Source organism: Anas acuta, chromosome 1 (assembly GCF_963932015.1).
Source record: "Anas acuta chromosome 1, bAnaAcu1.1, whole genome shotgun sequence".
NCBI lineage: Eukaryota > Metazoa > Chordata > Aves > Anseriformes > Anatidae > Anas > Anas acuta.
The window spans coordinates 62,726,634-62,754,478 of NC_088979.1; the positions used below are offsets into that span (position 1 = coordinate 62,726,634).

General features: G+C 38.4%; 2 protein-coding genes across 2 annotated transcripts in view; one reads left to right on the forward strand and one right to left on the reverse strand.

Moving 5' to 3' along the window:
* RASA3 (RAS p21 protein activator 3) overlaps positions 1–7,234 on the reverse strand; it is a 140,990-nt gene extending 133,756 nt beyond the window's left edge. The window contains exons 1-2 of the mRNA XM_068679130.1: positions 7,103–7,234; positions 3,224–3,363 (exon numbers count right to left, since the gene is read on the reverse strand). The gene's annotated coding sequence lies outside the window, so the exon portion shown is untranslated. The remainder of the gene's footprint in view (positions 1–3,223; positions 3,364–7,102) is intronic.
* A 1,250-nt stretch (positions 7,235–8,484) lies between these two features.
* Positions 8,485–27,648, forward strand: CDC16 (cell division cycle 16). The gene is made up of 18 exons (XM_068679153.1): positions 8,485–8,629; positions 9,617–9,671; positions 10,463–10,560; positions 11,271–11,309; positions 12,100–12,240; positions 13,735–13,894; positions 14,553–14,647; positions 15,217–15,350; positions 16,103–16,182; positions 17,718–17,767; positions 18,476–18,549; positions 19,914–20,039; positions 20,756–20,908; positions 21,254–21,317; positions 21,927–21,988; positions 23,998–24,133; positions 25,003–25,093; positions 26,225–27,648. Exons 1-18 carry the CDS (start codon positions 8,582–8,584, stop codon positions 26,488–26,490), a joined length of 1,872 nt encoding a protein of 623 aa, XP_068535254.1. The 5' UTR covers positions 8,485–8,581; the 3' UTR covers positions 26,491–27,648.
* Positions 27,649–27,845: the final 197 nt, after the last annotated feature.

A 27,845-nucleotide genomic window follows, 5' to 3' on the forward strand; every position in this document is an offset into this window, starting at 1 on the left:
AAAAAGATAACCCACCTGAGAAAACTTCTATTGGCATATATTACGGACATCTAGACGAGATGTAACTGGCAAATTTGTTGATGACATTTTATTTCAACACTGTCTCACCATACAATTCTCTCTTTTTTTTTTTTTTTCTGTTTTATTTTTCAGTCAGACCTATTGCTACAAATGTAATTAATATTTGATCTTATTATTCATATGTTTACATTATTTAAAATCGGCAAAACATCACGGCATGATGTTAAATAGCACAACGTGTCATGGCACAATATCTATTTTGGCAATAACTGGGGGAATTTCAAAGGATATGAAGTGCTGGCTAGCTATTTCTGCTGAGATCCATTTAGGACTACCAAAAAGGGAGAGTCTGAGCTGTATCGAAAGAGCGGAGCAGCGGAGTAAAAGGCGAGGAGAGAGGAATCTGGAAATCAAGCAGAAAAGAAACTCCAGATCCTAGGCATAATGGCTGCATAAATAAACATACTTGCATAGCAAAATGAGGCTTGAGAAGACCATCAACTTTATGACAACATTTTTGTCATAAAGAGAAACATTAAAGACAATGGGCACAGCTCTCCGTCCACTACAGTTATCTGTGCAAACCCAGATTAAACATTGTGTAACCATAACCTCATGTAAAGCGTCTGGTTTGACGTGCCCTTAACCAGGCCTCCCATTAGCAAACCACAGATAAATAAAGAATTAATAAATGAAAACACAGCAAAACAAGCAGCTAGTTAAGAGCCTGAATTTGTAATGAGTGGAGCATCATCATCAGTACTGACTCCAGGGCAAGTAGATGGGGCCATGCTTCACAAACACAAATGCTTGAGTCTGCATTATTTGCTCAGCTCGAGTTCATTCTGCTGAGCTTCAGTATAAATTTTACTATTTCACCCATCAAAAATATGTAGTTCCCAATCTTACTGATTGAAAACTACATGAGATCATCAGTATGTTAAAAGCTAAGTCAGTTCTTGAAAACAGAGGGTAAAACTTCTAAAAATACCATTTTAAAAAGTGCAAAAAATGGACAAACCACCAAACCAAGCTGGAGCTAATTTGCCAGGGAAAGAGAAGTCATTTTATCCCTAGAGCACTGACGTGCAATCTCGGCCCATTAGCTTCAACAGGAACAGAATTTCATTATTCTTGTTTTCTCAAAAGATAGTCTCAGCTATAACAGAGGGATTTTTAACTTTATTTTCATTTAGTGTTCTTCCCTCAGAAGCACTGTATATTTTTTCTCATTGCTGATGTTGCCATCAATCATGTTCCCAAGTTTTCCTCTATGTTCCAATGCCAAGCTTAGTCAATATCAATAAATAACAGTTATTTTGGACCAGAACACCAAAATTTGTTCCTTTTCTTTCATATAAAAGTTTTAAAATAGGCCTATTCTAATCTGTATTTCACCTGTGACACTTACGTAGCAATTTGGATCAATAGAAAAGTTAGGTATAAATTAATTTTTGAATCACTATCTAATACATATCTTCACACATGTATTAGACCCAATTGGAAAATAAACTACAAATGAGGGAGAGAAAGAGCGAGAGAGAATGCAATAACAAAGTTATAACAAAGGAAAGTGTTTTCACTCTGCAGACAGCTCCTGACAGCTCTAAACACCTCTTCATCTCCCAGTGTCATTTTCCACTTGTAGAAAGGATCAATCTGAAAGTTCTCCACTTTTGAAAAGACAGCAGAAATTCACAGACACAAAAATCAATCAGGTGATTCGAGACAGAAGCTGTGCGGTAACCAGGAGTTACTTTAACACTAGAGGGCAGGAGAGCATCTTTTAAATCCAAGCCTTGCAGTTCTGACTTAACCTTCACTTGACTGGAACACGAACTTCTCTTTGGTCGGGTGACAAAATGGAAATAAGATATTTCTATTCTTATGGACTACTTACATGTGATTAAAGTGTCATGACCTTTATTCCCATGTACTAGCACAAGGAAAGCAGCACCAACTGGAGCTGAAGAAATTAACTTGCAACGAAGCCTGCTTTCACTGACAGACATCCTTTATTTTTAATAAGTTAGCACCCCTCTGGCCAGCTATTTAACTTATGCAATCTGTACTGGTTAGGCTTCTCCTCCTCCTGAAAAGGAATTTCATATGTTGTTCAAGGTATCATAGCCAATTGTAAAGGGTTCTTCAGATTCAGTGGGTTTCCTACCATCGTCACACACAGAACCACCAGGTTCTCCTCTCCTCTCATGACTAATTTCTTTGATACAGACAGTCAAGACTAACAGTCCCTCTTGGCTCAAACACATCTCTGACTTGTACGACGAAGATGTGATATTGCTCTGCCTCAGTGAGAATTTGCATCTTTGGCAGAACAAAGTAGCATTTACTTATTTATAAGATGCAGAGACATGCGTAACTATTTGTCACATCAGAGCATTTTTAAATCTGCAAATTGGCACTAAAACAAAGAAACAAAAAACAGTTTGGAACTTTAGGTTAGCATCTGCAGTCGTCAGCACTATCCTAACATAGGAGTCCACGGGGCCCCCACTGGATGAATCACAGAGTCAACAGTCAGTCAGGAGAAAAAGCACGCTTGGTTCTCTTACACAAGTGTCTAGAGATGCCAAAAGAAGAGGGGATTCACACTGTGAGCACAACTTTGTCAAAATGCAAATGTGATTATGCAAACTTCCTGATGCACCTGCGAGAACAGTTGTTGCGATGTATCTAATACTTAGATAACACAGGAGTTTTTAGTCTCCGTTTCATGGGAACTTTTATTTTCTAAAAAAATTCTTCGAAACAGTGAAGCACTACTCTGACATACATGCTAATGGATACAAGGCTCAGATAAGGACCACAAAGTGATTAAAGCAGCTCTTTGTTTTGGAAAAAATTAAAATCTTAATAGATGTTCTGAAAGAAATGAAGTTTACCATCTCAGAAGAGTTGATGATTAGTTAAAAACACTGTTTTCATCTGAAACACAACTCTCATCCATTTCAGCAGAACGACAGAATTGTATAGGAAAATGCAAACTGCATATACTATTATCATCATGTCTTTGGAAACCTATAAGCTGCACAGTGACTGCAAGACAATTAATTAAAAGACTAAATTCAGAGGGTAATGATAAAGACAGCAATAAATATGGAAAAAAGCAAAACACTCTCATTCCAAAGATATTACAAAATTGCTTTTCAAGGAAGCTAAACATTGAGGTATATATACTTACATTCTTTGCAGATGTTTTCTGTTTTGCATGCATTGCACCTCTCTCAACCACTGATTCCATTTCTCTGCAGCACTGAAGGATGCATCCACCATGGTATAATGTCTTGGTGTAAGAAGGTTGCATCTTCCTGGGACAGTGGCCTGAGAAAAGTAAAAATTAGTTTCTACATACAATTGTTTCAAACATTGCATCTTAGTAACGTAATAATCAAAATCAGTATTTCTTTGGAAATGCCAACAAACTGGATTTCTTGTTAGTTAACCAACCAGAAAGTGTGTCCTGGATTTTCTTGTCCGTGCTGGTGGTTAAGTGCAGCGGTGAGCAGTCCTTGTCCACAGCTAAGGGAGATCAGCACCAAGCTGTGCACCTGCTCCTGCTATGGTCCCTGCACTACGTGCTAGGTCACATAGTCAAGAGAGAAAGTTTCCATATTACTCACTATTTCACTGTCCTAAAACCTAGACAGCAAATTTGCTAAATTAAAGAAGCAGACACAGTCCTGTAACACACAATTATAGGCACACTCCTAAGTAAACATATTTATTTTTTTTGACTTAAAATTAAAGGTTAGGCTGAAAACTACCACATAAACATCTCCAATGAGAACTCTGCAGCAACTCAGACACTGCTCAAATGTAATCACAATCCTACATTCAGAGAACTGAATCAAGCCCCTAGAGTTAGATTCCATTCAATATTAAAACACATACATTTGGGTAACTATGAGATAGGTGTTCTAGTCAGTAGAAATCTAATTAATACATTAATGGGCTCCAGAGAGCAAGACAGTTTCCCCTAATGAAGACACCGACATGGTCTGTGCTCCTCTGAAAATGGAAGCCTCCAGGAAAATGGCAAAATCTAGACTGGTGGCAAAGCAAGCCAGGAGCATTTCAGCTGCCTCCCAGTACATCCAGTTCAGCTCTTCGCCTTTACTGTTTTTGGACAATGCCTCCTCTCTTGGGACCTTTATGTAGCCATATTACTTTGCATACTGGCCAACGTAACCAATTCAGGCACATCTCAGAAGATATCTAAGGAATATAGGACTTAAAACAAAATCTCAGTGAAGCAGAAACTAACTCATAGGACTAAGTCTTACTTCCACAACACAATTTATTTAAACTTATGTATAGGGGAACCTATTGTAGCCAGTACTATAATTCTGTAATAAAAGTTGCTTTTTACAGTGCAAATATTTATTTTGCAGGTTAATACTTACCCCAACGGCTTTACATTTTATTGTGAGCAGCAGGAAGAAGCAAAATATTCTTTTTATTTTCTTTATAGCCTTAAAACAGATTTCCTTGTTTACTTTTGAACAAGAAAGATTAAACACCCTTATGCTCATTGTTGGCACCTCTGGTAACCATACTGGACTAATACTGCACGTGTGAAAGAGAGAAATCAGCCTGAAAGCCTCTTCTATAATTAAACTCTTGGCAAAATTGAAGCCAAATGTGATTTAGGTTATTCTGACAAGAGCAATAGGACTCACTGGAATGAATGCCCTCACTCCATACTCACCACTACCACACCAAATCAAAACCTGCTACAGAGGACAAATCTAAGTACCAAGATTCTTTATTTTAAGGGAAAAAAAAATCAGTAACGGGTCTGCATCATCTGGATAACCACAGGCAGTGAAGTATCCTGTGAGCAGCAGACCGTACAAGGCCTGATTTCCTATGGACTAAGTCATGCATCCCCATGAGCTACTTGCCAAGCCCCAGCCTCCCTTCCTCCACAACACCATCAGCCTTTTCACACCCTCTGGCCATGATCCCAAGCCATATGTGTGCTTAGTGGACTGCTGGCAGGCCAAACAGAGCAGGTAACTACTTCGTTCAGGCTGCAGCCTCCCCTTAGGGGAAAGGGGCACTGCCCTAATCTTCCCACTGACTTTCACAAAACTTGCAGGAAGTATCTTTGTTATTGGAGACTTCTATTTCTATTTTCAGAGTTGCTGGACAAGGGCTAACAGGATGAAAGATGCAGTGGAAGAAGCAGGACTAATATACAGTGCAGTTGTGTAAGTAGAAGTTAAAAGAAGAGAAGAAAAATTAGACACTCAGTTTAATTATAGATTGCTTTCTTGACAGCCTGTGCAGTTCATGGTGGTCAACAAATAATACAACATCTACATACAGAAAGTAATGTATTTATTGCAATTATTGAGCCTAAAAGTAAAAGAGATGATACTTTTTCCATATGGAAAAGCAATGGAAGCCGTGAGCTAGTTGAAGAAAGCTGTTGGGATACATGACAAAGCCAACGGTTTCACTTTCCAGTCCTCCACCTCTCTGCATGCCAAGGATGCTCCCAGTTTGATCAAGTTCATCCCACCTTCGGATTCCCTTTTTTAGACTAATTCAAAACTAGAATAACACCTTTCTCCATCGCCCTACCCCAAAGATTAGCTACTCGCCGTACAGCAGAGACGAGCTGCACCAGGGGAACAGCTCAGACGCTCAGTTATGAAGTCGGGCCTGCAAGGGGTCGCACCCTGGTGGGCCTGTGGCAGTTACATGGGGGGTTGCAGACAGAAGCTCAGATGGGTTTGGGGTTGCAGGGATCATGAGAGGAAAAGCTTCAAAACCATAAGGTTGCTGCCACACACCAGAGGCACACAGAGGGGCTGAGGCTGTCAGGGCCCTCTGGAGGCCACCAGCTCCAGCAGGCCCATCTCCAGGCGGCTTTGGAAGGCCTCCAAGGAGGAGACCCCACAGCCTCTCTGGGCAGCCTGTGCCAGGGCTCCTCACCCACACAGCACAGAGCTCCTGGGGCTCAGGGGGAGCCTCTTATCTGGACAAAGTCAGGGGCTGTCTCTAAAACCGTCCCAGAGAAACCAACACCTGCTGCTGGGGAGTTTTGGGCAACCTCTCTCACCACAACACAGTCCTCTATTCCAAAGCCCGAACGTACCACCTCACTTCAAGGTTCAAGCCAGAAAAATAAAATAAACTTTTACAACATAAAACTTTTTCACATACAAACCCAAAGTGAACACACACACTTTAACCAGTTTACATGCACAAGCCCCAAGTTGATTCAGGAAAACAAATAAATAGATAAATAAATAAAAGCAGCAGGAAGCTGTGTGCTAGTGCAAGAATACCGTACCTATAGACATTTTTAGAACAAAGGGAGAGAAAAAAAAACAACAAAAAACAAGAAGGTTCTCAATGCAGCAAGTATAGAAAGTTCAACAACGTGTGAAAGTTTTGATATGACTGTGGAGCTGTCCCCTTCCTCTCAAGATTTAAGAGATTACAGTGCAGATTTGTAAAGCAGTTTTTAACAGACTCTCCATGCCTCCACACCTACAAGTACCATTAGCAAAGCTGTTGGTATATCAGCACCACTTAACCTTTGGGACAGTTTAGAACATCGCTACTTTTTAATTTGAAAGAGAAGCTTACATATTTCTGCAACTACTCAAAATTCAACTTCCCTCCAGTTTACACCTAGCATAATTTTTAAGCTTCAGCCACTGGTTCACAAAGATCTTGCTGTTCTCAGTGCTGTGTGTCAGCCCCGTTTGCCCACACACCTCCATCACTCCCCATGTACGGACACTCTGAACAACAAGCAATTTAATGATCATCAAGCTGAGAGCTCCCCTTTGCAGAAATAGGTCTGGATCCCACCTGCCCAGAGCCCCCTGTGCAGCTCAGGCAGCCATTTCATAGAGCTCCCACCCCAAGAGCACCTTGCTTGGAGAAGCCAAGCTTTCAGGAGGACACGAGAAAGCAGCACATAACGCACGGGCATTGCAGAGCAACCTGAGATGCCATACTCTAATGTGACAACATTGAGAGCTACAGATATAAAGTAGTAACATGTTCTGCATGCGTTTCTGTGACTCAGTTTCCTCACCTCCTCGAGCCTCCCCAGGATGCTGCAGGTGACAGATCCTCCGCAGGCATCAGACCAGCTCCCCATGGCTGTGGCTGCTCTTCACCCTCACCACCCCAAGAGCAGTCTCTTCTCTTCCAACCCCCACACTTCCTGTGTATCTGTTTTTTCTTCCCCAACCAAAACTTTTTGTCTTAGAGGTTAGCACCAGCTCCTAACGGTTTTTGTCCTGCTGAGATATTTGAGTCCACCCTGCTCTTTTTTTGAGTTTCTGCAGCTGCTGCCTTGGTATCTGACACTTGAAGGAAACTACTGACGTTACTGCTATACCTGGTCTTGGAGGGAAATATGCCACCTAGAAACAAACTGTGAGCTCCACCACTCAGTAGTTTCTAAATTGTATCAAAATCTCAGTCAAACTTATTTTATTGTACATAAAAAGATCTATAAACTTAACCAATGCACATGCTGTTGACTGTACTAATTTCAAAGAGAACTCAAGCCAACAAGTTCAATCATAACAAGCCACAGGTTTCATGGAGCTGGAGATACAATGCTTGATCACATCGGGTCTTCTGCCACAGTAGGGTAAGAAGGCCGCAGAGCTTTTTGGGGGTCTTCAGGGAAGCCAAACATGATAGTAACACTCATCAGATGACACTGGTGGATCGAAACAAAATGCTAACGAAATGATCAGTCTGCTTATTGCACAAGGTAATGGGAAGGTGAGCAAGAGTTTGTTTTCCTCAAAGTCTCAGCTAGTGAAATGGGAAAAATAGCAGACTTAAAAAAGCAGCTGAGTAAAACAAAGCACAACAAGTTTTACTGCGGTTGTAAAATGTGTTTCTGCCATCTGCAGCAAATGGTCTCAGTGATGCCAGGGGAAATAATACCCCCAAAGGAGCGACTTGTGAGGTGAAAATCTAATCTACCAGGAGGAGACCACCAAAATCAGCTTTACAGCAAAAGGGAGCAAGTGCAAATGGCTCAAGACAAGGCATGCGGATCCTATTTTTCACATTTTTCTCTGTGACCACCTGTGTGGCCACCTCGGAGACCTTCCACATGCCGAACTTTGCCAGAAAGAATGATCAAAATACAACTGATAGCGTTTTAGCAACCCGTGTGCCTGCTTTTCAGTAGCCTGTGCGCCTCTGTGGCATTTGCAGAAAGAGTTTAGTTTAAAAACTAGATGTATGTGTTCGTGGCAGGCAATCCCTTGATACCACCCCCCCAAAAAAAAAAAAAAAAGAAAAAAAGAAAGAAAAAAAAAGCAGGCGGAACGCCGCGCTCGGGGGCGCTGTTTCCGGACGGGAGGCGGAGGCCGGGGGGGCCGGAATTGAGGGCCGGAAGGGGGGCGGCTTTGGGCGCTGCACCGCCAGGCTCTGGCCGGGCAGGCGGAGGGGGAACGCTGCGGGCCGCCACCCCGCCAGGACCTCCCCAAAACCCCCTAAAACCTCCCCAAATCCCCCCAGAACCTCCCTAAAAGCCTCCAGGAGGATGAACCTGGAGCGGCTGCGGAAGCGGGTGCGGCAGTACATCGACCAGGTGGGGCGCGGGGCGGCGGCCGTTGGGGCTGCGGCCCTGGGGGGGAGGCGTGAGGCGGCGGCAGAGCCCTGGGGGGCCCCAGGTAGCCCCACAGCTGTCACCCTGCGGGGAGCTGCAGGGATGATCACGGTTCTTCAAGTGCTGCAAGTCCTGTCGCTGCCCCAGGGTATCTGTGCGGTGTGCAGCAGGGCCTGGGAAGCACATCGTCCCTCCTCACAGCTTGGAGAAGGGTGAAAGTTACAAATCAGCAGTCCCTGCTCATCTTTTCAGATAATAATTCCAACCAATTTTCAGAGTTTTTCTCCTAGTACCTCAAATCTGATGATAAGCGTAGCTTAGTTACTGGGAAGGACCTGCACCCCCTGCTCCATTCTCTCCTTGCTAATGTTCTTCTCTATTTCACCCCCTTCTCCTGAACCATGGGCTTATAAGTCAAGCTATCCATGCCAATATGGAGAATTTCCTTCCTGTTTCCCACAGAGACTGTGGTTTGTGTGAAATTAAAGCATCCTGAGCGGAGAATGAGCATTTCTTAATCAGACATGCTGCTGCAAAATGTTCTTGCAGTGATGTTTGTGTCATTTCTTTTGTATCTTTCTTCCAAAATAAACATTTATTTTAACTGCCAGGGTGGGTAGTTTCATGCTACTTTTTCAGTGACAGCAAATTAACTAATCACTTTTTATTAATTAACAAATATTAACTTATTATTTAGCACGTGCCTTTTGGTCAAACATACCTGCATTTAATTGAAAATAAATGAACAAACCCATCTCAAATGACATTTGAAAGACATCAAAAAGAAATGGGGCTGGCCCTTTCGAACTGATTTTTGAACTTACACAGAACTCTAAAGCGAATCACCATTCATTAGAGAATACACACATAATAAGATATTAAATGGAAATCATGTATAATATATTTCCAGGTAAGCCTGGGACACTACTCTCCAATAAATACTAATTATTCGTGTTATTTTTTTTACAGCAGCAATATCAAAGTGCCCTGTTTTGGGCAGACAAAGTAGCTTCACTGTCTCATGGTAAGTAGGTGCTTGTTACGTTGTTCTTCACTAACTTCTTTCTGGTACCCTTGCTCTGTGTTCTTTATTTTAAGCTTCTTGGCTAAACGTTGAAAGTTGGGCTTGGTGCAAGTAGTTTTCTGTGGTGTTTGGAGTGCTGTTGTTCCAAACGGAGCAGGGCCAGCCTTGCTTCCCTTTTAATTTTGTGTTAAAATTAGTGTTTGGCCAAATCCACAAGTGAAGAGGTGGTAGGGGAGAAACCTAGAGAGTACTGGTTCCCTACAGGACGTGCTTTTGCTGTGGGTGCTCAGGACAAACAGAACCCAGGTTAGCAGAGCGTGTTGATGCTGACAGGCAGAAGGAGAGCTGAACATCAAGGTGCAGATGTCTAATAAGGTTTCAGTGTAGTTGTGTTCTTACTGATCATTGAAAGAGCCAATTCTCAGTTGTTTTTCTCTGCTCTGACTGTGTCCAAGGGCAAGGTAACCTATAGCTCCTGCAGACAGCTTGTTTTAAATCTGTACCACTGTCATCTCCTTCTCATGACACACCTCTAGTACAAGATTCATTGTATTCACTGTCCAGAGCACTATATGATTTCTTTAGAGGTAAAATATAATAGGTTTTGTTCATTTTAAGAGACAGATAAGTTGTTTATATACAATATATGTATGTAAAACACAGTAACTTTAAAGGTTGCTAGAACAGTGGAAAACCAGTACTCTTCTAGGGAAGCAAAACGGAATGTTCTGTATGAAATTGTTTAAAAATACTGTAAATTTATATTTTATATTTTCTTCTTTATTTTTAAGAGGAACCTCAAGATATCTACTGGTTGGCCCAGTGTCTTTACCTGACAGCTCAGTATCATAGGGCAGCACATGCCCTTCGATCCCGTAAATTGGATAAGGTAAGTCATTTTGGACAAGGACACATTACTGTCGTTCCACTTACAAACCTCTGCTAACCACAGTGGCTTCTTCACCATCAGAGGTTAAAGTCTGCGGGAAGGTTGATTGTTAAGTCTGCATAATGTAGTTTATCTGAACCAAGTATAGCCATGTTCAGACAATATAAGGAACGTGTCTTTGCTGTGAGGGTGGTCAAACCCTGGAAGAGGCTTCCTGGTGAGGTGGTTAATGATCCCCCAGTTGATGCCTGTCAGTGCTCATGGGGTGTTTGGGCAATGCCCTCTATAACATGCTGTAACGTTTGGTTAGTCCTGAAGTGGTCCATCAGTTGGACACAGTGATCTTCGTAGGTCCCTTCCAACTGAGCTATTTCATGTGTTGGCCCAAGGTGGGGTGAGAGAGAAGAGGAGGAGTCCAAGGATGGAAGAGCAGTAAGTATGGGAAGGTGGGGTGTTACTTAAAGTGTAATTATTTCAATTGTCCTGCTCTGCTGATGAGGGTGGTAAGAGTGAATATCGTGTCCTTTGGCTATGAGAGTTTAATAGTAGAGAAAGTGTTACAGACTTAATTAGTCATTTTGGTCAGCAAAGTTCTGTGTAGGTGAACGGGTTGAAGAAACTACAACCAAAAACAGAGCGAAAGATCGAGTCTAGCAGTGGAAGTAAATGTGCTCTCTTAATTACTAACACAAATTAAATCTTTCTTCCAGTTATATGAAGCCTGTCGCTACCTTGCGGCTAGATGTCATGTGAGTACACATTTTAATCAGTATTAGAAACATAGCAAACTAAATAAAAGGTGCATCTTTGGAAGATTAGGTACCTGAGACACAGCGTAGCTGTGTGAGGATTGACATTCATTGGAATAACAGGCTTACATTTTGTGGTAGTTGATTTCTTCGTCCCTTAACTTTGACTCTGGTTGGTGGAGTACCATTGTGGTACTCTACTCCATAGCAACCCAGTTGACCTTTTGTCCAGGAAAGCAAACATTCCTTTTATACAAGAATGTGAGTGATTTTTCTCTCATGTCTGCATGTTTGTTTTTAATTAATCGGTTGTAGTCCATCAAGAGATGTTCTTTATGATTGTGTAAATATAGTTAGCAGCTTTGTCCTTCCGTATAAAAAGCAATACGTAAATGGTAAAATGCAGTGCTTTCACAGCAAAACAGAATCAACTCCTAAATTAAATACAAAAATATGAAATAAAATATTGTGCTTACTATAGAATAAGTCAACTGTATTTTATTAAATCCTGCATTCTCTATTTTTAGAGGAACATCTACTTCTGTGATTGCATAATGGCAAATAATTTTCTGTAGGTGCTAATTCTGTTAATGTAAGTTGTATATTATAGGTGACTAGTAAAACAGTTGATTATGATTATAAAATGGCATGTGTCCAAATAAGACTCTGCATGCCTAAAAAACCTTGCTGGTAAGTACCAGTTACAATCTGTGCCTTTGAAATGTGACTTTATGTACAGATGTTTCAAATCCCAACCTTGTTTTTTTTGCATGCACGTGTTTGTGGCTAGTATGCTGCGAAAGAACATCAACAGGCCCTGGATATCCTTGATATGGAAGAGCCAATCAACAAAAGACTTTTTGAGAAGTACTTGAAGGATGAAAATGGATTGAAAGACTCGACCACAGACTGGGAGATGTCGCAGTCCTCTGTAAGTGACAATTTTTAAGCAAGTATTTTTATAACTGAGGAAAAAAATGTGTGAAGTCAAAAAGTAATTTAGCAACTGGATGAATCTGAAGCTCGAGGTGTTTACGCTTTCCTTTCTGGATAACATAATTCTCAGAAATGCTGAATCATTCTCTTCAATCAGAAGTCCGCTGTCAGCTTGCCTGTATGAAAGTAACTTGATTTGCAAAAATTAAAAGTGCTTTGTAACAACTTTCTGTGAGTTTTTGCAGGCACTTTGTGGGAAGTTCTTGACCTAGCATTGGTTTTTAGAGTCTTCTAGCTCTATTCTGCAATTTCAGTCTTTGTAATATAAACTAACATTTATTGCAGTTGGGCTGCAGGTGCTGAGATAATAAAGCACATTTTCCTCTCCTTCAGGTATTTTTTTAACCAGAGATTTCCTTAATCATTCAGACGGTGTTCTCAGTGGGACATTGCTTGTCACACGTGAGAATTGTGTTGCGTTAAGGTGAAGATTTCTGAAGCTCAGTGGAAAAAAACCTGTGTAGCACAGGTGGTCCTCAGATTTGGCTGTGTGTTCATTCTCCTTCACCATTTTCTGTTTTGTGGTACTCTGACCCCAATGTCTGGGTGGCCAATAGTTGAACAACTATTTTGGCTGAGAAATAACCCCATCAAAAACTCAGCTTCATCAGCCCTTATCTTTACAAATGCAGTTGATGTAGTTCAAGGATGCAAGGAGGGTAGATTTGGCCTGCCAAACGAGGGAGCTAGTCAAGTTGATATTGCTACAAGAAACCTTAAACCAAACTCTTCTCCAGGAACGTCACTTTTTCAGTCTTATTTGCTTGGTTTGCACAGACACTTGTTCTGGAGTAAGAGTCACTGGCCTGTGAAGTGGTAACAGTGTTTATTATCTCTTTGGCAGCCCCCTAGGTCATATTGGTTGTTAAAACAGCTCTGCTTTTTCTTTTATATGGACTTCTGTCTGATTAGTGTGACAATAAAGATACATAATGTGTAAGTTTTCTCCAAATAACGTGCTGACAATTCTGTGTCCTTCTGACTGAATAAAACACCCATCCTTGGGAGTTTCATCCGTGAAAGAATGTGTTCGTCATTAGACATCCTAGCACAACTTTAATTTGGTAATAATTACCTTTCACTGCTTTTTGTTTCTGAAACAACCTGTTTTGGGTTGAAAGGAAGAATTATTTTTTTTCTCAAAGCAGTTGCGTCCATTGATTTGGCCTTTTTCAACTCTGCTGAACTTCTTGTTTTTTGTGAAATGTGTGGTTTAAAAGTAAAGAGAGATGAATTGCCTTGGAAGTGCCCATATGATTTTTTTTTAAGCATATAGAAATGATATGATATTTAAAAACAGCACTAGGAAACCAGGTTCCATCATACATGAAATGCTTTTTACTTTTCAGGGAGCCCATTTGATTTGTGCTCAAAACCAAATTGCAAACATTGATTCAGTCTTTGACCTCCAGCCCTGCTTTTCCACCAGATCAAGAGCTCTATATGCCTTTTGCGAGGGAAGATCTACGATGCTTTGGATAATAGAACCCTAGCAACATACAGCTACAAAGAGGCCTTGAAGCTTGATGTTTACTGCTTCGAAGCGTTTGATCTTTTAACATCACACCATATGCTGACAGCACAAGAAGGTCTGGATAGCAGTATTTCTCTAATATAAGTACAATTTAGCTGCTTTCTAATATGCTTTTTCCTGGATAATGAAACAATATTGCAAGTAAGAGGGTATAAAATACGAAGTACAGGTTGCCCTCGGGTGCTAGGAAAATACTAGGCGATGGTTATGTTAAAAAGTAGAAGAAAACTTTGAACTGCTCGAAAATTGTAACTGTTCAAATTTGTGTTAGGACTTTAGATGTTAGTTTTGCCATGCTAAGAATTAAAAGGAAAAAAGGAACCCAGGAGTCTCCTTTGTTAGCTCCAGAAGCTCCCCTGCTCTTTGCCTGACCTAAACAAAGTTTTTTTTCTTGTTTTACCAACTTCACAGCCTTTGGATTCACAAAACCCTGTTGGGTTTTGCTACACTATAGTAGGCAGCATTTAATAGAACATTCTGAGTGGTAAACTTGGATGTATAGCATAAATAAAAATAATGGTGCTATGTCATTAACCTTCCATTTTAAAAGTCTACAAGGAAAAACTAAGTAAGAATTCAATCATTAATTTCCATAATTAGTATTACTATGTTTTAGTGCATCTGTGCTGTTATTTTGCATCTCTAAGCTCTGATATTTGACCTTGCCATTTTTCTTTAATGTGACCATTTCAATTTTCTTTTAATTTACTTAGAAAAAGAACTTCTTGAATCTCTACCTCTTAGCAAACAATGTACGGAAGAAGAACAAGAATTGCTGCACTTTTTGTTTGAGAATAAATTGAAGAAGGTAAAACCATAAACGGAATAAAAAGCTGATGGGTTGCATGAAATTCCTGACTTCAGATGTAAATTTTGTTTGGTTCTGTTTATTGCAAACTTTGGAAAAGCAAGGGCTCTGTAGCGTTGGTTATTTTTAAAATTTATGATACAGTAGGTATCATTTTTTGAATGCTAGAAAAGTTCTGTGTAAGCTCATCTGTTTCAGCTTTATTTTGTGAGGATACATTAATTATGTAGGCAAAATATCAATTTCCTGAAAATACTACGTTATAACAATATTCTTCCAAAATATTTCAAAATATTTTTTTCTAAAGAGAATATAAGAACACTGCAAGCCAACTCTATATAACTCAATATTCATTTCTGCAGCCTACGCTTCATGCATTGGCAATCATATTTCATCTTCCAAATGAGCTTTTAAGCACACTTCAAAGAACCATTTGACCAAATACAGGTCTTACGAACTTTAAGCTTCTTAAAATTCATAACATCAGTGTAGTTATATTATTTTAGCAGTATTTTATAGCATTTGATTTTTAGATTGGATTTACACGTTGTGTTTCTTTTGTCTTTCAGTATAATAAACCCAGTGAAACATTGATTCCTGAGTCGGTAGACGGTCTTCAGGAAAACCTGGATGTAGTAGTGTCCTTAGCTGAAAGACATTATTATAACTGTGATTTCAAAATGTGTTACAAGCTTACTTCTGTGTAAGTATACAAAGCAACTTTGATTCCTTTTCTAGTATGGTGCAGAATAATTATGACTGGACTTACTGTGATTTATTGTTCAGTGCATTACATGCCTAAGAATTTGATACAAGTTTTCAGGTAGTTAAAATACATAGTTTGTGCCCAGCAAGACACCTTGTATCCCTTGGAACCCAAAGGGGCAAGACTTACGGGAAAGTTGCAGAGAATACTGATTGTGTGAATTAGAACAGCTGAGTAAAATCATGATCCTGTTGAAGTAAATGACTCCAATGAAGTTATTAAAATTTTATACTTTTCCTGAAACTAATTGTTTCCTGTGGTGTACTGCTTAATGTTGTAGAGCCTGTTTCCTTAAGCTCAGAAAATATAGGCCTTGCTGAAAAGTTGCTGTCCAGCCTGTGCAACTGAAAGGTTGGATAAGCCATGTTGTCTGGTAGTTAAATTTGAAGTGGCCTGCAAACAAATAGTATACTGTATTCTGGTTTTCTTCTAACTTTATATTCAGCTTAGCAAAATCTTGTGTTAGCCCTGTTAAGCTAAATCAATGGTTATTTTTCTGGTCTTAAACCTTTATTGTACCAGTAATTATGTTACAGTATTACAGTAGTTATGTTCTAGTCACAAATGGCTGTCTAATGCCAGAAGTGGTAATTAACTGGAACATTACACAGTATAAAAGCAGCCTGTTTCAAACACACGTTTTTGAAATGCGTATCACAGATCATTTTTTTCTAATTTTATTTTTTTAGAGTAATGGAAAAGGATCCATTCCATGCAAACTGTTTACCTGTGCATATAGGGACGCTTGTGGAGCTTAATAAAGCAAACGGTAAGAAACACAACATTTTTAATGAGTCAAAAGAGCACTGTCATGTTTCAATTTTACAAAGGAATTAAAGATGCCAAGAAACCCTGTTACAGACCATTTAAAAAAATAGCCACCCCTAAAATTTGATGTGAAAACCTATTTATTTTTACTCTGACTTGCAATATCAAGATAACAACGGGTAAGTGGAAGACAAGGCAGTTTCAGAGCTGATGGTGAGGGTTGGGGAAGTAGTTGTGCAAAGAATCTTTGCTCGTAATCGTGAGCTACAGTGCTGCATTTCAGTTCTTTGATTTATGTGTTGATTCTTTCTAGAGAATCTAGGTGTACTTTTCCCCCCTTAACAAAATAAAATGTATTAATTTAAACTGGGAGGATCTTTTCAACAGTGTGGATGCTCAGGTGGTCATGCTTTTTCCATGTTAGAAGACTTTCTATGCTGTCTCTCCTTGCCTTTGCTATTGTGAAGGTCTCTTTATAGTTCAAGTAAGCTTATAATCAGACACCACCTTTGCTGAACTACAAGAATAGCTTACTTGCATCTGGGATGGCTTTTTCTCATTTCAGACTGCATATAAACACCTAAATCAAGTGAAGAGCTTGAATGTCTTTAGAACCAATTGGAAGATAGAATAAGGAGCTCATATGATTTGCAGTCTCTCAAAGGATGGTGCATTGTATGTACACACAGAGGTCATTAGGTGCACTGCTACTTCTCTATCTTCAGTTAATGTAAAGTAACTGAAAAGGACAGTTAGCTACATCTGAATATGTGGCCAGTACTGTGATCCTCATTTGAAGTCTGCCTTGAAGCTTTTTGTAAATAAGCTGGTATTTTGCAAGCAACTTCTCATATTTGGTTTTTCTGAAGCAAAGAATTGATGCTATGCACTCTAGAATTGAACTCATTGATATAAGAGCACCGTGCTCTGATGAAATTGTTTTGTGTATTGTAATGCAATTTCCTTTGAAATTGTTTAGGCATTAAAATTGTTATCCCGTATCTGATTACTTCCATTTTTATTAGAAAATCTGTAGCAAGTTTTCTAACAAAAAATAATTCTCTTTTTTTCTAAGAAGTAATCACACAGATTTATTTCAAATAATGGAACAATTTATTTACCTTTAAAAGTCCTATTTTCATCATATTAATGCACAGTACTCTCGTTTTGAAATTGAGCTAGCCAGTATGTTATACTTTTTAGATGTAGAAAGCTAAACCATGTTTAAGTGTAATATACTACAGATCTTTACTTTAATGTAGTTTAGTGACCCAATTTGTTGCAGAACTCTTAAGGAGTGGGATGTATAGCTGCTTGTTTGTGTGCTGTGAAGACTTAGGTTGTTTTTTTTAACTAACTGCAAAAGTATATCCATTTTGAGGCAGTCTGAAGCATTACCACTAAAATGCTTTTGTTTATTGTGTATTAATAACTCTAGACATGCTTCCTGTTTTTATAGAAAGCTAAAGGAGAACTTGAAACATCTTATGTTTTATCATATTTTAATATTCTTGTCTTTTTTTTTCCCTTGTGCAGAACTTTTCTATCTTTCTCATAAACTGGTCGACCTGTACCCAAATAATCCTGTAAGTTGTTCTATGCCTTCACTACCAAGTAGTTTTCTTTAGCTTTTATTTGCTGTCACCTATAACATAATAGTCAGTTTGAGCAACAGAATATTAAAAATAAATAAATAAAATATTTTTTGATTGGAGCTGGTGAAAATTGGTCATTCTTTTTTTTCTGTACATTGTAATTATATTAAGGTAGATTTTTTTATTAAAGTACCTGTAAAACATGCAACATGAAGAATTCACTTTGCATAATCGTTTAGAAAGTGATACAATAATAGATGGATATGCCTTTCTGGGCAACCTATTGCAATGTTTGATCACCTTCATTGTGAAAATCGAATCCTTTTATTCAATCAAATCTTCTGTGTTGCAACTTGTACCCACTGCCTCCTGTCCTGTCACTGTGCACCTCGTGAGAAGAGTTGCTCAGTCTCCTGTATTCCCTATGATTAGATAAAATTGATGACAGCAATAAGCTTTCCACTTAGCCCTCTTTTTGAGGCTAAACAAAAAGGCCTCTTTTTGAGGCAGCTGTAGTGACATACAGCTGCCAGCAGTTCTAGCTTGTCTGTGATGTAAAACAAATCGAAAAGCTGACTGATGTCTGTGAAAACATTCATAGCTTTTATAGTTGTGTTCCCTTGTTACTTATCACTTATGATGATGCTTTGCTAAAATCAGGGTGATATATCTCATAATAATTCTATTTTTAATGTGTAGGTGTCATGGTTTGCAGTAGGATGCTACTATCTCATGGTTGGCCACAAAAATGAACATGCTAGAAGATATCTCAGGTAAAACTTGTTTCTCTAGTTTTCTTTACTGAATCTGTTGTTCATTTGCTAAGTAAATATTTAACATCCACATTTGTTGGTAAGCTCATACAGTAAGCAGAAGCCTTGGTATGCTGGTTACTGATAAATTATTCCTTTTTTTATAACCTGTTTCTGGTATGGCAACTTAGACCTAAATCTTCCAGATACTTTAAAAATAATTTAGAGGCTTACCCGAAATTTCTTGCCGCTTACATTCCTGTTATTAGCGGGTGTAGTCACTGCACTTGCTTATGATGCCAAGCTAATTACAACTAGGTAATCAAGCCTCATTTTTTTAGTGTAAGGATACTCAAGCATTCTCCCTGGTTCAGGTTGCATATCTAAAAGGGAAGAGTTAGACAGAATTAGACAGCCAAATGGCAGGATTTTCTTTCTTAGCACAAACAGCCTTGGTTTGTCAGAGAAGCCCAGCGCCCTTTGCTGTGTTCTGTATGTGTATTGATTGTCAGCATCAGAGAGCAGAACCTGGCTGTGAAGTACAGCATTTGTTTTGGTACTGAAAGCTTAAACTGAGAAGCCTTAAACCAATCTGTAAGGCTTTCTTTTTTCTTTTGGAGACCTTTAAAGACTGGCAATATATGTAAAGATGAGTCACTAACAGACTATTTGAATGTCTGGTTATTCTGAATAGTCTATTTAAATTCCTGGCAATTAGCAGCGTGCTCAGTAAAATTCTTCAAGAAGTTGTCCTGAGAGCCTGAAGTAGTTTGAGGGGTGAAATAAAGAACATCACTATTAAATATGCAAGCATCCCTAGCCAGGAAGGTCCTATATATGTGTTGGGGGAAGAGGGGAAGAAAACCCCACAGAAGTCAGAGTAATTGTGGCAAAGAGGGGAAAAGAGGTCTAGCAAGAGTAGAATAGTAATGAGATGCCTGAATTTCTTGGGGAAGAATGATGATGTACAACTACAAGGCTAGTGATAACTGGACGAAGCAGTAATTTGTTAGGAAAGTATCTGGAGAAGCTATGGATAAAAATACCAGCTCCCATATCGCTGTTTTTGGAGTCAGTAGGACATCATGCTGAACACAGTAGATGGTATATCTGGGCAGTGCCCAGTAGTGTGTTAAAGAAAGTATCGTTCTGGTTGCTTCAGAAGGAGGCATAGAGAACTCAAGATGGATGTGAAGCATTTGAATTGAATTCAAGAGAAGGCAGCGAATGAGCTGTTCAGACTTTTAAAATGAGCTTCATTTACCAGTGGTCATTACAGAAGATTATCATAATAGATATCTCTGTCACACAGTATTGTAAGTAGTCATCTGAAGCACATGGAAGTTCATTTCAAATGTTTGCTTGTGATCTGCTGTTGTTTTTAGCAAAGCTACGACACTTGAGAGAACCTATGGACCAGCATGGATAGCGTATGGACATTCATTTGCAGTTGAGAGTGAGCATGACCAAGCAATGGCTGCGTATTTCACAGCTGCACAGCTCATGAAAGGGTATGTCAAAAAAAATCATTCAGCAAAACTGAAGTTAATCCATAAATAGTATAGAAAAATTAACTGTATCGCTTTTAAACAGTAGGTAATTATATGCAACATCTCTCTGGTAGAGAATAAAAAGGAGGGCAGGGATAAAATAACTTTGTCTGTATTTGACTGCATTGTTTGTACTTGATTATTGTTGTAGTTCTGGAAGTTCTAAAGTCCAAGTTTTTATTCAGGTAATCTCTATTCTAACAGAGTTCTCTAAAATGTGTGAATGGTGTGTTTGTCCTACCAGATCATAAAGTGCTGTATAATAGTATCTTGAACAGCTGTTTCATACCGTGGAGAAGGCTGTAAAATGAGTAATGGACTAACAAAGTCATATTGCATATAAAACTATTGTATTTGGATGTAGTTATTTGTAAATGCAATCCCATTATTATTGCTTCTTCCATTCCTAAATGAAATCTAGGGAGGAAACTGGGGGAAAAAAACTCAGAACTAAAGCACTGAGAAATACGTGCATGTAATTCCAGATTGTTACAATTCATGTTGGAGTTCAAACTTTTTTCAATAGCTTGCAGGTAGAAAGTCCCTTTAACCACCCTTTAAGTTAGTAGTCCATTTAAAATCAGCTTTTAGCTTACATGCACATATGAGAACACAGTTGGTGTTTCTTTTTAGTTTGTGGCGCTGTTCCTGATGAAGTACATGGATTTTCTTCCTAGGTGTCACTTGCCGATGCTCTACATTGGACTGGAATATGGCTTGACCAACAACTCCAAGTTGGCTGAAAGGTTTTTCAGCCAAGCTCTAAGCATTGCACCTGAAGATCCCTTTGTTATGCATGAGGTCGGAGTGGTCGCATTTCAAAACGGAGAGTAAGCTTGCACAAATTGTCCTAATTATGGATTATTCTGAAATGCAACGTGCCAATACATTTATTAATGTATTCCAAAAAAAAATACAATGGATATAAGAACTGTTTAATGAACATTCTTGTTTTGCTTCTGATTTTTTAGCTTTGTCTTGTCAGCTGTTAAGATCACACAGCGAAGTAAGCAAAATACAGCTGAACGTAATTACTATTTTTTTTCTTACAGATAATTTCACTCATGCAACAAGTAATGTCAAAGAACTGTTGATTGTAATACAATTTTCTTCATTCTGCTGATGAGAACTCTTTGCTGATTTACTTTTCTTTCCTCCCCACCCCTGATATTTAGCTGGAAAACTGCAGAAAAATGGTTTCTTGACGCACTGGAAAAAATCAAAGCTATTGGAAATGAGGTATGGTCATAAATTCTTAAAATTCCAGGAAGTTCTGTATTTTGTGGCAGAATGGTACACTTGTTATAAGATAGCTGCAATAAGTTCAGTGCCAGGTCCTGCATCTGGGCTGGGCCAATTCCAAGCACAAACACAGGCTGGGTGGATAACGGGTTGAGAGCAGCCCTGAGGAGAAGGACCTGGGGGTGCTGGTTGAAGAGAAGCTTGCTATGAGCCAGCAATGTGTGCTTGCAGCCTAGAAAGTCAACTGCATCCTGGGCTGCATCCAAAGAAGCGTGGCCAGTAGGGTGAGGGAGGGACACTTGGTCAGGGAGTGCAGTGATAGGACAAGAGGGAATGACTTTAAACTAAAATCTAGATTAAGATGTGATAATGGGAAGAAATTCTTCACTCGGAGGGTGGTGAGGCCCTGGCACAGGCTGCCCAGAGAAGTTGTGGGTGCCCCATCCCTGGAGGTGTTCAAGGCCAGGCTGGATGGGGCTTTGGGCAGCCTGCTCTGGTGGGAGGTGTCCCTGCCCGTGGCAGGGGGTTGGAGCTGGGTGGGCTTTAAGGTCCCTTCCAACCCAAACCTTTCTGTGATTCTACTTGAATTGTTATATTATTTTGCAGGTAACAGTTGATAAGTGGGAGCCTTTATTGAACAACTTAGGACATGTCTGTAGAAAACTCAAGTAAGTGACGGTACAGGAGCTATCTTTTATCTGGAGTACTACACAAATGTATTTTTGATAGGCTTCCTTCTTATTTCCATCAAGATTATGTGCCATGTGAAAGCAACGTAGAAGCATCTTTTACCTGATGATTCTTGTTTGATAGAAATTTGATCATAGGCTTTCAGATTCTCAGATGGGTCTCAATTCAAGCTGGCTGCTGTCCCAGTCCTGACATACTTGACTATGTGCAGTGATTTAGCTGGCTTAAAGGTGATTTTGTGCTGATTGATTGCTTGGATCAGTGCTTGGGCTTTTTTTTTTTTTATTTAAGTGCAGTGTTCAGTGACCTTAACACAACAATAAAATGTTACTGTGTTTTTTAAGAACAGAACTAGTTGATACTTCATTTCATATTTCTATTCTAGGATGAGACAAAGGAAGTGCAAAGAATGTATGAAAGCATTAACAGTTTTAACATGGAGAAATGTTCTCTCCTTAATTACTTTAATCTGATTTTAACCCGTGTTGTCTTTTGTATTAATCAGTACTGTATGGTTTTCTGTGATGGTTTTAATTGTCTGATTGGTATATTCTGTAACTTTTGTTTCTGAGTTGCTAATGAAAGTGATTCTGGTACATATAAGTCATGCTTCTGCTTTGGCTTTGGTAGGAATTGCTCTGTGCTTGAATTGCTTGAATTCTTCATTTTCATTGGGAAATACCAGTGTATAATAGTTACCCGTTCTTCCAAAACCAAACAAAAAGCACTGGTTTTGTGATTTATTTATGACTATCATTGCAGGGTGTATTTTTTTATTTTTTCCAAATGCATACTTCAGTTATAATTTCTTTAATCTTTTTTAATTCCTTGCAGTAATTTAGTAACTGCTTACATCACACTTAGGACAACTTGCATTTTGTTATTCAGGTTCAGAAAGCCAACTTAATATATTTCTTCATCCTTATAAGCTATCTTTCATGAAAATCAAGATGATTTTAGTCAGCTCTGCGTATTCTTTAACAAGATAAAGTGTCCATAACTGATTTTAGTAGTGTTCATAATGCACATTATTGCTTTTGTGAAAAACTTACTGGATGTGTGACTGCTCACTAGTACTACGTAGTTGAAATTTGAAAGCAGCATGTTAAAGTACACTGGTAGTTAATTGGACAGCTAAATAGTATGAGTGAAAATAGAATTCAGACTGTGAAAGTTTTGTGCAGCAGGCAAACAGCTGCAAATTTTTATGCCTGGTTACCTAACGCCCTCTGTTAACACCAACAAATGAAGTTGTTATAATTTCATTACAATTAGAGACATTAAAATTTCTTCTGAATAGACAATCGCTATCCTTATTTTTAATAGCTTGTACTAGGTTGTTGAAAGTGGCAATTTAATTTCCCAGAGTAGCGTCATACGGTACATTTAATCCTTGGTTTGTAAAATAACAGGTGCAATAAGCAGCCTAGCTAAGAGAATTTTCAAAGAAAGTGTGGCTGGTATTGGAAAGAAATTATGGATATGTGTAACTTTTTTTTTCTCTGATAGAGGCAGCAGCAAAATGGAAATGTTGGAAGTACCAGTGTATGCAGCACTTAAGGGTTGTGTAGTTTCTGCCTGGGGAGCTTTTCTCATTTTGAACAATGAGTGATTTAGTCTTATATTGCTCCTTTGCTCCCCTGGGGAGAAAAATGAGAGCTACAGAAAGAAACCTAATATTTCAAGGAGCAACATTCAACATCTAAAGCAATTTACCGTATCAAATTGCTAAGATCCTCTCCAAATGGGGCCTAGCTGCAGACAGCTGTTGTGCTACATAACGGGAACAATGATTTCTCAATTATGTTGAGGAAGAAAATTATCAATATCCGTGACTCCCGTGCATTCTTTTATGTTGAGTATGAAGCAATAATTTTAAGGTTCTTGACAGGATTGCCTGCCACTGAGTTAAGAAAATTATCAATATAGCGCAATAAAAACCTCTTTCACCCTGAAATGATAGATATTCTGGTTTTAACCCTAACAGGAAATACGAAGAAGCACTGGAATACCATCGACAGGCTCTAGTACTAATTCCTCAAAATGCTTCTACTTATTCTGCCATTGGCTACATACATAGTCTGATGGGCAATTTTGAAAGTGCAATCGACTACTTTCATACGGTATGTAACAGCCTTAAGGCTCTGGTAACAGATTCTGTATTTACCAGTTCATTCTGTGCCTCTTTTGAAACAGAGAACCAACGTTTATTCAACCCTTAAACTAGTTTTTATTTTATAATCTTAATTAAAAAAAAAAAGTCTTCCTGAGTTTTCTACTGAGTAGGTTTAAAAAGAAAGCTACTTTTTGGAACGTTGTAGTTGGATCCTTCTTTCTTGTAAACAATTAATTGAGTTGTATGTACATAAACCTTTCATTCTCACAAAATGATTGGAAATACTTCCAACGTATGCCTCAGAGTAGAAATTTTTCACTAAGTGCAGCTTTTAAAAATATGCCACCTTCTGTTGCTTTGGAATTATTTTTATTATGTGGTAATTGTGTATCACTATTTCCAGGGCAGTTTGGGTGATTTCACATTTTCATGGAGTAACAGTGAATTTCCTTGAGTGCTAAGTTTTCAGCATTCAAGTTGATTGGCTTGAGAATTCAGCCGTAGTTCTGTTTACCTAGAAGCTTATATTACATAAATTTAGTTGTAATAACTTAAGCATGTCTCAGTCTTTCATTATCAATTGTAGTTTAGCTATACATATATAATTTCCTCAGGTTTTAGAATTATTTTAGTATATTTTACTTCATGAGTTATGAATTATTCTGTCTGGACACAAGTCCATTTCCGGTTTTATTTTTGTTTTGCTTTCTTCAGCCATTTCATACGGAAATACTTTGTTTGCACAATGCTTTGCATTTACAGCAAAGACTACATTGATTGCATTGTCGAACAACAAAGCAACAAATAGAGTAGTGGACTTAAGATGTAAATGGTTTTAATTACAGCTGAATAATTTTTACTTTTTTTTTTTAATAGGCACTTGGTCTTAGGAGGGATGACACGTTTTCAGTCACAATGCTTGGTCATTGCATAGAAATGTATATTGGTGATTCCGAAGCTTACATTGGTAAGTCTGTCACTTATGCTGACTGCTAAAGTCACTGGATCCTTTGAGAGAAGTCTTTGCTCTTACGTCAAGAAAAGACTGTCTACCATTAAGGCTGTGGTGTGGTCTGTTTACCTAAATTAACTGAAAGTAGAATATGTATATTAAAAAAAAAAAAGACAGTAAACTTAAGTTGGAACTGATCAGCATTTTCAGATAATCATTGTTTTTTGTAAGCATCATGGAAATAAATGATTATTAATGCTGTAGAGAAAGCAGGTACTTTGCCATCGGAGGCACCAGTGATGGTTTCTTTTATAGAAAGTATTGATTTCTTAGAAACCAGTGGGGGGGCAGGTGGGGATAAAACAGAAATCAGGATTAAAAAATCAGAGGCCTTGATTTCAGCTTGTAGTACTGCGGAGTGATATGGGCAAGGTATTTTCACAATACAGACACTGTGGTCTGTGAAGACAGGAGGAATCCTGCTGCCTCCAAAAATAAAGCTTTAAACATGGTTTAAAAAAACATCTTAATAACAGTAATACATTATATTGCTGTGGCCTGAGATATTCTGTGAAAGTTTTCTGCCCCCCAAAAAACTTTATAGCAACATATTTCTGCTTCATTAAGCTTAATTTATCACTAATGAAGAAAGTTGATGTCCAATCTGCATGATAATAAGCTGAAGCCATTTAGTCATCTGTGTTCTTTGGTTCTCCAGCACATTTTTCACACAGCTGAAGCAGCTGTTTCTTCTCAATAATGCTTTGCTCCACATAGTCAGTTAACGCATACAGAACGGCCACACAGCTGTGTGCTATACATTGATGCAAACCATGATGCATGTAACTTTAAACAACAAGAAAAACCCTCAGGTTTTTCTTCCCTCAGGAAGGGAATTGGCAATTACTTCTAATGACTTCAAATATTAATCTTATTTAGCATGTTGTGCTATTTTTTCTTTTAAACAAGGAGTCATCTGGATTGTGTCAGACCAACTCTATTACAGACTTCAGTCATTTAGCAGCAACAACAGTTTGCTGTTCTGAATACAAAGAACTCTAATAGTTTTAGTAGTTGATAGCTTTTTAAGATGGATGTTTGGGAGCGTTCATGTGGAATAAACTAATGGTTTGACTGTTTTCCTAGGAACAGAAATCAAAGACAAATTAAGATGTTATGACTTTGATGTACACACGATGAAGACATTAAAGAATATAATTTCACCTCCCTGGGATTTCAGAGAATTCGACATAGAGAGACAGACTCTGGATGAGAGCGGTATAGTAACGTTAGAAACATCACATCAAAGGAAAAGTACAGATACCAGTCGTCCATTGGAAGAAACGTTTGAGATTGAAATGAATGAAAGCGATATGATGCTAGAAACATCCATGTCAGACCATAGTACGTGACTGTAAATTCTGGTACAGGGCTCATTTTGTCAGTGTTTGTTTTAGCATTTTTGTTATGGTGTTATACTTTCAGGAATTTGCTATTTTTATATGAATTCAAACTACTACACTGTACCTAACACCGGAGAAATAATGCTTGCCTTAAGGATGATTAAAATATACATGATGGACTATTTCCGATTTTATTATTTCTACAAAATTAATCATACGTGATGAAGTAAAAAAAAAAATAAATAAATTCACATTATGTTTTTAAAACTGTTTACTCATCCTTGTGTCTGCCATCGGTAGGACTGAAGGTTTAAAAATAATACTTAAAGATTGAACTGTTTACAATGTGCTGAATGGAGTAGCCAGAGTCTAATGTAGTAATTGTGGCTTCTGAATTTTCATCCTGTCGGTGAGGAATGCTTTCGTAGTAAATAGACCAAAAAATACATGAGGTTTCAAACATTTATGAAGTAATAAGTATATCCCTTTACAAAGTGCTTTCAGTGGTTTTCCATCACTTGACTCTAATTGGGCATATGTTAAATTGATGACAAAGCATGTGACTTTGTTATACTTTCTCCTAACTGTTGTTGACTTCGGCTCTTTATCATTCTTCTGTATTGTGCTACTGAAAGGTCATTTAAGAACTGTTTCTGGTAAGGTGACTAGACAACAACCATGAATGGCAAAAATGTTAAGATGAATCAGTGTTTCCTGCAATTACTGACATCTGTGATGTTTTTCAGTAGTGTAACAATCAAGATGTAAGCCACAGTGTACTAATTCTTGAAGGGACTGTAGTCATTCTGTTTACACACAGCTGTTCTGTCAAGGCAGAGGATTAATGGAATAATACTAATACACGTATACGGTTTTTACAAGTCTCTAAATTGGTATTTTTAAATGTCGTCAGTTCACTGAAAAATAATGAAGTAAAGCATATGTCTATGAAACAGAAGCAGGGACTTGTCCAGCCACTAAACAGAACAGTTTGCCTTCTTAGCATGAACGCTGAACGTATTTTGTGTAAATTTTTCCCTTCCCTTCTTGCCTGTTCCACATATGTCACTGTGAGGGGCTTAAAATTAAAAACTTAATGCTACAAGCTGTCATAATGTTTTCTTCTGTGACTTACAGCTAAGTTCTGACATTAAATGAATGAAGAGATTTTTCTGAGGTTTAGCGGTCCAGACTTCAGTTGGAAGTACTTCAGAGCTCAAGAACTAACAATTTTCTGTAGATGAATTTTTTTTTTGATGAAATAAAAAAAATGGCTAACTTATATTTTAGCAAAATAGAATGGTCAGTCTAAAATGTTATTTCTGCACTGTATTTCAGTATGCTTGTGTTAATATTTACACAAT